The sequence below is a fragment of the Clinocottus analis genome, unplaced genomic scaffold, assembly GCF_023055335.1.
Source record: "Clinocottus analis isolate CAN_PGR_092001 unplaced genomic scaffold, fCliAna1.0.p SCAF_13, whole genome shotgun sequence".
Classification (NCBI taxonomy): Eukaryota; Metazoa; Chordata; class Actinopteri; order Perciformes; family Cottidae; genus Clinocottus; species Clinocottus analis.
The window spans coordinates 7,772,861-7,787,209 of record NW_027175854.1 but is presented as its reverse complement, the minus strand read 5'-3'; the positions used below and the strand labels follow the sequence as shown (position 1 = coordinate 7,787,209).

General features: G+C 41.6%; 2 protein-coding genes across 2 annotated transcripts; one reads left to right on the top strand and one right to left on the bottom strand.

Moving 5' to 3' along the window:
• The first annotated feature begins 543 nt into the window (after positions 1–543).
• On the top strand, positions 544–2,418 carry LOC137784243 (daf-12-interacting protein 1-like). The gene is made up of 3 exons (XM_068574761.1): positions 544–638; positions 833–912; positions 1,925–2,418. The coding sequence occupies exons 2-3, from the start codon at positions 850–852 to the stop codon at positions 2,363–2,365; spliced, it is 504 nt and encodes a 167-aa protein (XP_068430862.1). The 5' UTR covers positions 544–638; positions 833–849; the 3' UTR covers positions 2,366–2,418.
• A 2,153-nt stretch (positions 2,419–4,571) lies between these two features.
• On the bottom strand, positions 4,572–7,274 carry spp1 (secreted phosphoprotein 1). Its single transcript, XM_068574804.1, has 7 exons — positions 7,221–7,274; positions 7,047–7,091; positions 6,798–6,869; positions 6,296–6,352; positions 6,030–6,164; positions 5,312–5,638; positions 4,572–4,991 (listed from the first exon to the last, which is right to left on the bottom strand). Exons 1-7 carry the CDS (start codon positions 7,272–7,274, stop codon positions 4,572–4,574), a joined length of 1,110 nt encoding a protein of 369 aa, XP_068430905.1.
• Between the last annotated feature and the right edge of the window lie 7,075 nt (positions 7,275–14,349).

The window sequence follows — 14,349 nt, the reverse complement described above, 5'->3', positions numbered from 1 at the left end:
ATGATGTTCCCTTTCATGTACAACATCATCCTGGAATGACAATTAATGATCATTTTACAAAACATTGATGCACCCCTTGTACCCTCACCATGAATAAATAATACAAAAGAGTCGATCCTCCTGTCCTCTCTTTTCCATGCATGCAGACAACACACTCGTCGTCTGCGCTGGATACGCTGAAGTACACAAACGTAGGAATATTTTTGAATTGTACTTCCGTTCTTCCCTGTATTTTGTGCAGCCTCCAAACACCACGAGTGTGTTGGCGAGTAGTCAGCAGATATTCAAATGTGTGGGGAAAAAATACACGACTCGTGAATCATGAGAAATACCATTTCCACTGATTCATGCATGCATTTAGGCGACCAAAAAGTGTGTGGAAATCCTCTCCTGCCCCTCCCCTCCATTTCAGCCCCTGGCAACCAAATATTGCCCAATCCTCCCTCCAGGCCCCCCTGCCTGTCACAGCCCTGCCCAGCACAGCCTCTCCGCCAGCATATATGAGCAGCAGCCAGTCTCACATGAAGGTCAGACATCTTTCTGCATTCACACAGAGAGCGATCACAGCTGCACAGGATCCAATCGATCATATTTGGAATTTAAGAGAAGTAAGAAAGAACCAGTGAGACAGAAAACAGGTAAGTTCTCTATGTTGGATGTTTTAGGGATTTCCTTCTCACTAAGTGTGTGAGTACCTGTCTCTTGGGAAAAGATGCTTTCGTTGGATAGATGATTGCATTTCTCTGGTGTATAGCTGATCATAATGCCTCTAATGCCTTGATGGTTGTGTGTAAATGAATGTGTTTTTGTTTGTGGCTTCCCTCCTTCACAGACAAGAATCAATCAGAGATGCAGCTTCTGATGACCGCCCTCGTCATCACTCTTGTGTCTACAACAGCCGTCGCCAAGTCGGTAAGCTAACCACAAAGCTGAATGTTCCCTCATCCTTCACCCTCACTGTTCTCTTGCTCTCTCATACTCACTGAGTCTCGGTTTACTTACTGCTGAGGTCAAACGGTTGTATTTTTTTAATATGAATATGTATAGACTGATTCAAATCATCTCTCTTTATTGCTGGTTAATGTCCACAGTAAGGAAAGATCCTGCGTATGCTAAAATTGTGATGTCTCCAACTGCTGATCATCGAGTAAGGGAACTTTATCATAATTTCCCTATGACCTGATAAGCATCCTAACAAAAAGCCTATTGCTGATAAGGTTATTTTTTAAGGAACCGTTTGTTTTAACCAATACATTCCTGTCAAGGGATGTAACCTTGTAATCTCCAGGAGGGAACTTCATGCTTTAGACTTTTGGTTCTTTCTTTAGGTTCTGTTTATCATGACTTTTTCTACTTGCTCGAACACATAGTAAAAACCACTCTAGTTACTTTCCCCCATTCATTTACAAATATCACCTACATAAACTAATTGATAAACCAATTAATCTTAACTTAGCTCACTAATCAAAAATGAATAGACTTTGAAATCATACTGAAATTAGAATACATTTATTGGCAGCGATGGTTTTGATTCAGTGAAGGAGGACAAAAAAAACAAAACCAAGATATGTAAGTTTAATGTATTGTCCTGCATTGCTTGGAACTGATGATGTTCAACGTGTGCAATGTGGACAATAAAAATAAAAACAGTTTGTTGGATCACGTCAATTCCAACAGCCACACGGGAAGTTAACAAGGTAAAGGTCAATGTTGCCATGACTCGGTGCCATCAAGGACATCATTGTTGAAATGTGACCTCTGGAATGAATCTAAATCGTATGCTACTGACAGTAGAGTTGATGGTTTCGGTGTAGAATAGAGGTGTTATCTGTGGATAATGGGCTGGAAAAAAAACAACAAAAAATTGATGTCTTTATCCGACAGCTTTAGAGAGTAATGCTTTCATTGGATATTCCCTCCACAGATCGGTTGGCCTCGACATCATGACGCTGACATCGCTGACAATGACTTGACACAGGGATGGCTGGGCGGGAATAGCAGGTTGTCCTGGCGGTCTATTGAATCTTCTCGATACGAAGACTCGTCCTCAGAGTCTTCCGAATCCAGTGAATCTTCAGAGAGTCAATCTTCAGAAGAGTCCTCTGAGGAAGACCTGATCCCAGATCAGACCACCTCGATTGTGATCGACACTGCTGTGACCACCGCCGCTACGGTAGACGGGAGCGCAACCACGCCTGAACCAGACACAATTATTACAGATGAGCCAACCGTGAGAGTGACAACTCCCCCGCCAGCAAAACCGACCACACCCGTTGCCGCAACGCCACCTGGATGTGAGAGTCAGTGTTTCACCGAGGAGATTCCAACAGAAGCTCCCATCACAGAAAACAGAGGAGACAACTAACTAACCCCATTCCTATTAAAAGATGTGTCACTATGGCCCACTGATGAAAGCTCTTGCATTTGCTGTAATACAAACTGGGTGGTGACATCACCGGGAAAGGTCACAAGAGATGCTCTCTGGGTAGTGCGAGCACACATCCAATTATCGCTTATCGCCTAATGAAAACGGTATTTTCAAGATTGTAACTGTAAACCAGAGTGGGCTATCAAGCCAACCAAAAGGTCAACACATAAGAACAGAGAGTCAGTGAGGCCGGTGTGAAATAAGTGGGCCCTCTGCAATATTTAAAAACAACTGCCTCAAGGTACTTTTCTTTTGACCCTTATGTGGTATTGCAATAATCAAACAATTGTATGTTAAAATACTCAATAAATGTTTACTTCGTCCCAATTACGAGCAAAATAAGCACATATGCTTCCTGTTTGCCTGTTACCTCTGTTAGATCACATTTATGAATTAATGTGCAACTTTTTTTTGTTTGTTTTTTAAAAAATGTAATTAAAAAAATAAAATTGATAACAATCAAGATATGAGTGTTGCTCCTGGCCTCAGATTCTCCCATCCCTGTGTAGTGTACTCATGAGCATCACATTATTTCCTTCATTTGGCACATATGATACACAAACTTGTAAGAGTTGTCCTTTCAGCTGTGGATAGTTGTACCAGTGAATAGACATCACTGTCGGCTCAGTAACGCATACTCCATCCTCAAACTAGCAGTTCAGAGTTGCGACAGGAACATCAGACTTCACACATTTTTACCTGTCTCATGGTTTGCACCTGAGGGGCTTCACCGCTGCAGTTTGGGGGCACAGACGATACAAAGCCTGTAATCAGTCAGAGCGCCCTGTGTGTTTATGTGTCTATACGGGGAGGACATTAACAGATGGGAAGGGGAAGTCTAGACAAAGGGGCTTGAACGTGGGATTCCTGTCAAAATTACTCCGGCAGGTCTGCCCTCAAAGGCCTAAGCTTTCACTTGACAAAAGAACGGATGTTTACATGCATAGTGCAGGTTTGGGTCAAGTTTGGGCTGTTTTAGCTAACTTCACATTACTTTTAATGTTTAAATTACAATTCTGCACTGATGAGAATACTTTTCTGTTACAGGTCTGGCAACATGCTGTATACATGATTTGCCTGCGTGTTAGATGGTTACCTTTGTGCAAAATTGTGAGATATTTTCAGTGTATTTTACAGTTGCTTGCTCATTACATATATTATACGCTGATAATAAATTATTAGTTTTTTTATTATTTATCTTGTCTCACCAGGCATGTTTACATCTAAGACAAATGTCAACAACCAGCATTTCTTTTTATGAAAAAGAACTTTATTCATATTTTAGAAATGATACAATATGATACATTACAGAAAACAACATGGGACAAACAAACAACATGTAGTGTAGGTAGGTTACTGTGCAAATGAACAGGAATGTGGTGTTTGTGTTTGTGTCTGTGTGTGTGTCTGTGTACTGCGTGTGTATGTGTACAGTGTGTGTGCGTGTGTGGGTACTGTGTCTATACCTGACTGAACCCTGTGATGGATGGGGTGTTTTTATCTGGGTTTACTTCCCTTTATTTATACCACCAAATGTGATACGAGCGAGCAATGAAGCTAAGCCACACAGGCAGAAAATGTATGGCCTAATGTCAAGTTTAAATTGCTGAAAATGATTACACGCATTTAAATAGATGGTGAACTTTTCACTCTTGTCTTATAAGCACAATAACAATGGCATGTTGCAGTTATTAGGTAATGGTTAAATGCAGTGGTGTGTAGATATCAGGACTCAACATTTTGTCTTTGTTCTTTTCCAGTTTTGACCTACAGTACCAGAGTGGAGAGGGGGCGGGGACAAAGGTCATGAGGTAAGTCAACCTCCACGTTGCAGTCATCAGTTTCAACATCCTACCACTTTTCGCTTGCGGGGTCAAACTTTACCAGGGCAACCAGACCATAGGATGCAGGAGTTATAGGTTTATTCAAATACAATCCAGAAGGAAAAGCATTTATGTTCCCCAAAGATGCACAAATAATCAAAGGGATATTTGTAAACACATTGAAATTAATAATAATTAGGCGTGGCAGTCCCTGTTTGGCCCTAGGAGAGAGGGAAGCGATCTGCACCTGGATGTAGAGTGTGCTCTTTATGCGACTCTTTCTGACACCGCCGCCCACTCCCATTTCCAGGATTTATTATCTATTTGGCCGTGATTAACGCTGGTGTGTCAGTGGTGGTGTCAGGTCCCACCACTTCCTCCTCATTTGAATCGGTCTCGGGGCTCTCATCTGATTCGCTGTCAGCGGCTCCGGGCGTGGCCGTGGCCTCCTCGCTGCTCTGGCTGTCCTCGTCCTCTGACTCCTCGCTGGTGCTTACGCTGGTGCTGCTGTCGTTCTGCTTCTCCTCCTCCTCATCCTGCTCCTCTTCCTCCGGAGCACTGGTGCTCTCGCTGGTGGTGGCGTCGCTGGTGCTAGCACTCTCCTCCTTCTCGGGGAGGGAGGCCTGGCGGGGGCTGAGGTCCTGGTCCTTAGAAGGGTTGAAGGAGACGTCGAGGCCTTGGCTCTCCATCTCAGGGGTACTGGTGTCCTCCTCCAGGATGTCGTTGTGGATTTGAAGAGCCTGGGGGTGAGGCACAGGAGGGATGAGAGGATTAGTTGGTTTGATTTGTCTGCACACCGCACACACAAAACTGCACTAGTGGTGGAAGTTTATGTCGTGCGTTTTTTTTTTACATTCAGGTGTTTTGTAGAATGAAGTGACAGAAAGGTGTCGTGGCTTTAAGATACATGTTTAAGCACCAACTCCGACTCTGCATTATGTAAACACTGATATATAGTAAGAGCCAAATAAAAGGTAGCGCTTCAGTGATTATTGGACTGTTAGTATGTGAGGGCATTGAATTCATTTTGGACTCTATGGAAACTCAAACTAACCAGTACCTTGTACGCCTTCGGTGACTTGTCCACCTCATTGTCCTTCGTCATGTCGTACGCCATCTTCTTTCCCATGTACTCGTAGGACTTGTAGGGAGCCTTGTGGTAGGATTTGTCCTCCACGTAGATAATGGACTTGTAGTCACTGGGGTAGCCTCCCAAGCTGTCGCCGCGGGCGGTTTCCTGGTCGGTGACGATGGTAGGCACGATGGGCTCGGCAGTGGTTTCAGCAAAGGGCTCCTCTGTGACAATCACAGGGTCGACGGTGGTGGGAGCGATGGTGGAGGACTCGCCCGACTCTGAGCTTTCACTAGTTTCATCCTCCTCGGTTTCCTGGCGACAGAGAGGTGGGAAATAAGCTGAAAATGTGATGACATTGCAAACATAGATGTAGTACTATGACTACTAGCTTGTCACTGTTAGCTTGAATAGCTTTTGTAGCTACTGTTTGTGTCCAAAGTCAAGTCAAACATTTGAATCTCAAAAAAAGTTAGAGAACTTATAATACTATACTAAACTCAGTAGTACTCGTTATTAAAAGAAACAAATGAAGAGGCACTTATAGCAGGCCTGCATTATGTATTATATTTGTACAGTTTTGAGAAAAAGTATGTCTATTTTGTCTGTATGGTTGTGTGTTGCGACATATTTGGTTGAGTTATTGATAATGCACTAGACACAAACCTGACACGCCTTATATGTAGCCAGTGTGATTTTTACTCACACTCTCCTCTGTATCATCATCGTCATCATCATCATCGCTGTCTTCACTGTCCTGGCTGACAGAGGCTGTATCTGGCGATGAAGTTGTGTCCGTGCTGGCGGATTCCAAGTCTACGAGAGCATCTGCTGCCGCCTGCTGCAAGAACCATTAAATGACACCATCATAAACTGCACCAGAGCTGTAGTCCGTACGAGACACAGGGAGGAAAATTTAGCAAGATTTGTCTTGAATGATTCTGAGTGACCCAATTGGAAACGCTCTCTCACCTCGTCTTCATCTGAACTCGCTGTGCTCTCGTCTGAGCCGGCAGCTGCTGCAACATTCTGCAAAATGAGAGAGACAGAATACATATGAATCATTTTCTTTTTTGCTTTTTATCGCTTTTCTATTCTTGTAACATGGCTTCAAAAATAGGCTGTTGAGCGCCTGCTCTCTTTGTATCATCCACACAGGATGCAAAACATAAAGGGGTACTTCAGTGTTATACTTCCATACAGTTGTGGGACTCATTAGAAGCAGCTTGCAGAGGCCGAGACGTCCTGATTTCCCTCGTAAGAGTTAGGTACCAAAAACACTGGATCCTCCTTTTCTAATAATGCAACTTAAATGCCCCAATTTTAAGAGCTCATCACCTGCAGTTTGTTTTTTTCTGTAAAATATGTCATCAAATCAAAGATAACCTTCATGACTGCAACAACGAAACATAATACGACAAGAGGAGAACAAGTTGAACTAGACGTGGCGGAATGAGAAATATTAATATTTTACCTGTACAGGTGCAACACTCTCCTGAGGAACCTCTGCCAGCTTTCCATTGAGGGGTTGAGCTGGTTGTCTCATCTGTGGACGAGACCAACATTATTCAAAGTGGAAGTCTCTCTCGCTCTCTCTCTCTCTCTCTCTCTCTCTCTCTCTCTCTCTCTCTCTCTCTCTCTCTCTCTCTCTCTCTCTCTCTCTCTCTCTCTCTCTCTCTCTCTCTCTCTCTCTTCCTTTTTCTTTCTCTCTCTAGGTACTCACCATTTCCTCAGAGCTCTCTGAACTGCTTTCAGTAACTTTTCTCGCCTAAAAAGCAAAAGTGATGGATACAAGTTCAAAATCAATGTCAAATTGTAATAAAACTCATGTCAAAATGTAATGGGATGAAGCTCTTTTGAATTCAGCAAAATTTGCACTCGACAGAAAACAACTCACCGGCCGGCAGAGGACTGTGGCGAAGAGCAGAACGAAAACAACGGCCACTTTCATGGTGTCACACTTTGGTATCTGGATGGGGGAAGACAAGCAGAGAGGTTTAAGTCACACAATAAAACAATTAAACATAATCAATCCAATAATGCACAGAGCTCGTACGACAGCGACATATTCGTCCGGAGGCCGTAACTTCACAGGAAACACAATGGCTTGTCAAACTGAAAAACGGAGTGAATCCTCTTGCCCAGATTCTTTGCGTGGTCACATGACCGTTAACTAGCAGGGCCACTTCCTGAGGCCTGAGGCAGTTTATAGGAAGTCATGAAGTCCTTGATTACAGACCTAAACGCCTGGTTGTGTGTGCCTGACAACTCTGTTTTTGACAGTAAAACATTTTCTCTGTCATCAGAGCGAGGAAATCAAATCATTTTGGTGGTTTCTACTACGAGACAGGATGTTTCTGGTCAAGAAGATGTGAGAAAATAACAGGTAGGATCTGGAAAGAGATGAATGTGGGTGTTGGGCTGAAAGGATTTAAGACATCTAGAGTCAATTATCTGAGTCCAGCTTACATTTCCATCCATTACTCTGCAAAGCAATCTCTGAGGAAGTACTCAGCTTTTCATTGATTATGAGAGATTTTAAACAGATCAACAGACATCCACTGCAGAAATACCAAATATTGCAAACTCATTGCTTCTTCTTTTTAGACCTTTAGACAAACACCATATTTATCTTGAAGTCCACATGAGCTCAGTTTCTTGTGTCAGGCTTTAAGAAAGACATGAAAAGATAGTCCCAAACAATATTTAGTTTGGGAATATGTTCATCAGAGGAGCACAGTGTGGCTCATTGATGTGTTTTTAGAAGTTTTTGTACAACAATGGTGCTCAGGCTTTATATACATATGGCTTTAAGTACAATAGACAAGCCTCCCCAGTTGATTTTAGTCCTGAGATTTGTTTACAGTTACTTTTACCAACAAATACTTTAAGATTCATCATTTACCTCAATGAAATATCAGAAAAATGTTACGCATCCTTCTTTTAAACCTCATTAAAATCAGCTTTAAAAACATTCATATTTCTCTCTGTTCCCCTCTTTAACTGTAACAAGCTCTTCCTTTTCATATTTGTCGAGGGAGGAGCAGTCTGAGTGTCTGCGTCTATCTTTAATGGCAGACTCTTCCTATACTGTGTAATTCAGGTTATAACTGGAAACCCACAGAGCAGCAGAAACATGACACAAGGCCATACGACTGGATGCCTGTGTGTATTTCTGTACGTCTGCTTTTGAGACGCCCAATTTTCATTTTCAGACCTCGAGAGTATGTCCAATTTGTCTGGACCCAACTTCTTTCAAGGGCTGCTTGAAGGTTAAGTCGAGGTTTTAGCGTAAAGGTCAGAATTGTATTTAGGTTAAGGTTACGAGTTGGGATTGGCCATAACTTCTTTTCCAGGTTTTTCAAATGGAATCAGCTGTTAGCTAAAAAAAAACGGTATAGTTGGTTACCAAAGAAAGCCAATCGATAAGCCCAACAACAAGCCTAACACCAGCTGCTGAAGCTGACTTTTTTAAGGGGAGTTGTATTTATACAGCCGAGGAAAATAACTTTTTGTGAATTGAGTCTGCTAGCTTTGAAGAGAACGATATAGCAGATTCAGCTCTGACAGCACTGGTTAAATGCAAGGTGAAGCAGCAGAAAAACATATTTTTTCATTACTGTAAGTAATAATACACACTATCTATGGGTAAGGATATATTACCCTGTTGTGTAGCTATGATAATAACATGTCATATATATATATATATATATATATATATATATATATATATATATATATATATATATATATATATATATATATATATATATATATATATATATATATATATATATTGTCTTCATCCTATAAAGTGTCAACAAGTTGTGGTTTTACGAGGGGTTTTGGACCAGACTATTTATTTTAGGAACATAGACGTCCTGGAGTCTTGTGGAGGTTGCCAGGCCAGGATGCCCCAAACCATCACACATCTTATTTTAAAAGTGGACTGAGGAGTCTAACAAGATGATGTCTCCCACCTCTTTCTTCAGTTTAAAACACTGTTGACTGAGCTGGTAGTTAATCATCAGCATGTGTGTATGTGTGTTTGATGTCAGTGTGTTTACTCAGTGTGGTTAGTTGAGGCTGGATCTGGTCATGTGACCCCAAAATCCAGAAATTTGTATCCTGCTGCCCACAGCTTCCCCTTCCTGCTTTGATGTCGCCTGGATGCAAATCAGCCAATCAAACGCAGCCGCCTCCAGCTTCACCTCAGACCAATCACAAGCGGACTTACACAGCCGTAAAATCTTTAAAAAGAACTCATAATTAACTGCAATAAAGTGCGGAGCTTTCATGGCGGATAACCAAAACCTATTTGTGGTTTTACAAGATTAATGTGAGTTTGCACAACACTGAATTTTTTATTTCCACAGAGCAGTGTATTTAAAATGCATGAAAGACTTATCACGCTGCAGCTTTTTAATGTTGAATTTAATTATTTTAACTAAATAAAGTACATTCCCAGCAGCAAAATGAGCCAACCCTACCACCGGTGTTGCAGAAAAACGCCAACGCAGTAAATACACATAAGTACAAGTAGATGTCCTTTGCATTCATTCTGACCTTGTTCGCAGTGCGAGGAATCTTCAGGAGTTCAGCTGTAAGTTGTGGAGCAGAAACAGATAGACGTAGTTTGTCTTTAGTTTATCTCCTGCTGGGTTTCCCTGGATGTCGTTGGCTGCTGAGTGATGCTGCTGCTGAAAGCGATGCTCCTGGTTGGCTTATAAACCCTCCAGCCTCAGGCAGCAGCCAATCAGCTGTAAGCTTGTGATGTCATGAGGTTAACCGCTCCGTGGTCCACCTCTCCTCTCCCTCTCCCACTCTTCCTGTGGTTGGTGCTGTGGTGGTGTGGGGGCAAAAACTCACACACACATACACACACACACAGACACACACACATACACACACACACACATGCGCAACGCAAAGACAAATACATGGATAAAGACATGCCGACATTTACAGCCCAGACAGAAGTATGTGAATGTACTTTTGTGTGGCTCTCTCCTTCACTCCCCTCTCTCTCTCCTTGTGTGTGAAGTTAATTTAAGGACATGTAGTGACAGGCTCTGGGAAAATAAAAAGCAGCAAAGAGTGTCGAGTGGTATGACAATGATTCAGCTTCCTCACAGACAGAAAATCATCTGAGTGAGGTCTCTTTGGATAATTCAGAATGTGTCTGCAAGTCCAGACTGATGTGTGTGTGTGTGTGTGTGTGTGTGTGTGTGTGTGTGTGTGTGTGTATAGCAGTCTATGTTATGTTTTATGTGTGTCTTTTCTAAAAATGACATTCAATCAAACGACAATTTTTTTACGATTTTTTTACGTTTTGAGGGAATGTATTTTCTCCCTTGTTACGTTTGAATTTGACTAAAATATTTTTTTCATCCACAAAAAAGAACTTTGTTACTTAACTTCTTCTATCTGAAACCATGATTTATAGTTCAGCCCCACCAAGTCACTTTGTTGACTTAACCTAAAAGTAATTTACAGTGCAGTTTTAAAACGACAAAAATTACACGGGCGGTTAAAACACCATCACGTTGACAAACACGTATGAAGAAATGTTGATATGAAACATATTTTTGGTTCAGAAATGTTGAGATTCAACGTATTCCTGGCCAGACTCTGGCCACAGGGTTGTGATGCACTAGGTTTTGAAAAAGTCTTTATTTGAATGTGTTTCATGGCCATGTTTAGTGTAACATTGCACTACAAGTCTACAACCTGTAGCACTGCTCTCATATAAGGTAGTTTACAGATAATGACAGCTCTGATCAACATTATTTACGTCTCACCGACCATGACGTCACTTTCTTTTTCAAGTCAAGTCAATTTAATTTATATAACCCAGGATCACAAATTTAGGGAATACATTTTACAATCCTGTGGAATAGCAACTGATTGTACAACCCTTAAATGTACAATTACAATATAGAAACCAACAATTCAAACATAAATCAAAAGTATGGATCACAGTGGTGTATGAATGAGACACTGTACAAGTCCTATTTGATTGTTTTGTGTGATAAAGCAGAGGTCAGGAGAGGACAAACAAAGTGCTCTCTGCAAAGTTTACACATACTGTTTGGATCTCTTAAAAACTTGTTTTTATTATGAAAATGGAAAGGTGGTCTGATGGCTTGTATCCAAGCAGACATGCATTCTTAGAATTCACTTGTAATTTGGGTTTTATGGTTGCAGCGTTGTTGAGATTTCACAATCATCAGACTTGATTGCCTTGTAAACTGTCTGAGTCTGACTGATGATTTACATACACACACACACGCACACATATACACACACACACACACACACACACACACACACACACACACAGATGCAGAGCTGGTTTGATCTAACTGCACTAAACTACTGTAGACATATTACCACATAATTTGAGCTTCACGATCGAGAAAGACAAACGGACGAACGACAGAAAAATAACCGGCGACCATCTTGTGATGATATTGCTCAAGCAGCGCCGCAAAATCGGACCAGGGGCGTAAAGTTCGTGGGGAACAATGGCACCCGTGTTGCCAAAATCTAGAAAAACAAACACCCGGAAAAGTATTCAAAACTGCCTCTGTAGGAGATCGCACCACATAAGTGTCTCCAGGATCACGCTTGACTTGATGACACACTCAAGACTCCAAGTTGAAATCAATAGCAGTGTTGCCGGTGTCATGAGCACATTACTTGGAGTCTAACGACATGGATTTACAGTACAGTAGGATAGGACAAATGCAGAGATCAGACTACACACACAAACCCAATTAAGCACGCACAGATACAGGAGTCACATGATTTACAATGTAATGCATTAGACACACTGCTTTTTGAACACACACAAACACAAAGGAAGACCCATTGAGTCCACCCGTCGACACCGTTAGTCACCGGGTTAACGCACTCGCACTGATTACAGTAACACATTGTGTGTGTCATCGCTTTGATCGTGCAGACGTGTTGAACTCTGACAGCTTGATGAGTTCTGAGGCCTCAAACGTACAATTACTCAACCGTTAAAATCCAAAGCGTTCTTCTTCGACCGACACACTGAGGTATGTCGCACATGAAACGCAGCCGGAGTGACTCCTGCTCGGTCTTGTTTGAACCCCGGGAGCCGCCGCCGTCTGATAATTGGCGATTATAGGTCATATTATAAATGTCTCTGTTGAAGAGTTGATGAGTATTTGTCCTTCCCATTAAACTACAGTACCTTGTATCGGGACCTCTGTAAGCCTTTAGGGGGGATCATGCGTTTGGTCGTGTGTTAGCCTGCATGTAGTCCTCTGTCTGTACACGGAGAGAAATACTGCCTCACCCATCAGCAAAATATGTTTTTCTGCTAATTTATGACCATATACTCAAGGACCTCGAGGGGCTGCGGTGATTCACAATTTTTGAAAAACACATTTTATGGACTGTTTGATACCGTCGTTGACTGTCCCGAACCAATGCTAGTATTTCCTCCTGTTTGAGTTATGGTTGTAAATAAAGTACGGTGCCCAGCTGTTTAAGGAAATTACTGAGACTTTTATTTGACTGAGATCTGTGAGACATGAGTAAAGATGTACTAGGAACAAATGGGCTTGAGGCTGAAATCCACAGACTGTGTGATGTCACAAAGTACCGTGAGCCAAGCGAACGCATTGATGGTTCTGATTTTTACATGGGATTTTTCATCAATCAAATCATCAAGAAATTAGACCTGAAGTGATGAATAGCATGTCCTTGACTAGTAGCAGCAGGGTTTTTTTGACTTGTCGAATATGTGATTAATGATTAATTAAGTCAGCAGTGGGCCGCAGAAGAAGAAGAAGAAGAAGAAGAAGAAGAAGAAGAAGAAGAAGAAGAAGAAGAAGAAGAAGAAAAAGAAAAAGAAAAAGACGAAGAAGAAGAAGAAGAAGAAGAAGAAGAAGAAGAAGAAGAAGAAGAAGAAGAAGAAGAAGAAGAAGACAAACCGCTGCAGTGAGGATGACAAAATTAACAGTAAAAACATCAAACACGATGAGCAGAGGACGTTGGGAACAAAAACAAATCAGTTTTAAGTGAAGCGCTTTTTTGGAAAAACACAAAAGCCTCGTTTCATAGTTCAATAAAATCGTCCCCAAAAAAGGAACAATTGTAGAAACTAAAAAAACAAATCAAGTCCACTAATGTGTTTCTTTGTACCTCTGTGTGTGCGTGTGTGTAACTGACATATCCAACGTATTTGTGTGTTTTTCTGTTAGTTTGTGTTTTGTCTTTTTGTCTGTAAATTATCGCCTTCCTCAAATGTATGTGTGTGTATTTAAAGAAATGATTTCCACTGACGTCCTCCAGCAAACTTGTTTTTTGGTTCGTCCATTCTGGCCTCGCAGAAACATGTGAAGAGGACCCGCTTCTTGTGTAGGTGTGAAAAACCAAGAGTTTTAGTTTCAGGTGATTATATACCAATGAAAATATAGTTATTAATATTATATATGAACCTGTACTTGTATAGCACTTTTCTAGTCTTTCGACCACTTAAAGTACTTTAACACTATGACATAATTCACCCATTCATACACCGGTTACACATGCTCTGATTGGTGCAAACTCTACCTCGCACCCATCAGAGTCCCGTCTTCAAATTTGGTTTTGTTTTATTTTGATGAATGTAAATTTGAAGGCTCCACGGTGGCAAAATCACTTATAGGACTGAAATCACGGTCTCGCACGGCGTTTAATGGATTAAGCACGCAACTTTCACACGGGAGTTCTGGGTTTGAATCTGCATTGGTGCATGCCACACAGGAGGGTTTGGTATATGGGAGGAGAAGATAGCTGTTCAAGTACACACACACACACACACACACACACACACACACACACACACACGCTCAAAGACATGTGCATAATATATAATGCATCAAAACACACACAAGCGCACTATACAGGCTATAAATGTAGTGGAACACTAGTTTGTAGACAGTGGAACAAGAAATTAACGAGAAGAGTGTGAAACCGGCTATAATAGGAACTTTCCTAGACTGTGT

What these genes read in the sequence shown, in the direction of transcription:
- spp1 (XM_068574804.1), bottom strand. Translation starts at nt 7,274, where the DNA reads ATGAAAGTGGCCGTTGTTTTCGTTCTGCTCTTCGCCACAGTCCTCTGC. An exon ending in CAGAGAGCTCTGAGGAAATG is followed by an intron (nt 6,870 to 7,046) that starts GTGAGTACCTAG and finishes TCTCGTCCACAG; the next exon opens with ATGAGACAACCAGCTCAACC. An exon ending in ATGATGATACAGAGGAGAGT is followed by an intron (nt 5,639 to 6,029) that starts GTGAGTAAAAAT and finishes CTCTGTCGCCAG; the next exon opens with GAAACCGAGGAGGATGAAAC.
- LOC137784243 (XM_068574761.1), top strand. Translation starts at nt 850, where the DNA reads ATGCAGCTTCTGATGACCGCCCTCGTCATCACTCTTGTGTCTACAACA. An exon ending in CAACAGCCGTCGCCAAGTCG is followed by an intron (nt 913 to 1,924) that starts GTAAGCTAACCA and finishes TTCCCTCCACAG; the next exon opens with ATCGGTTGGCCTCGACATCA.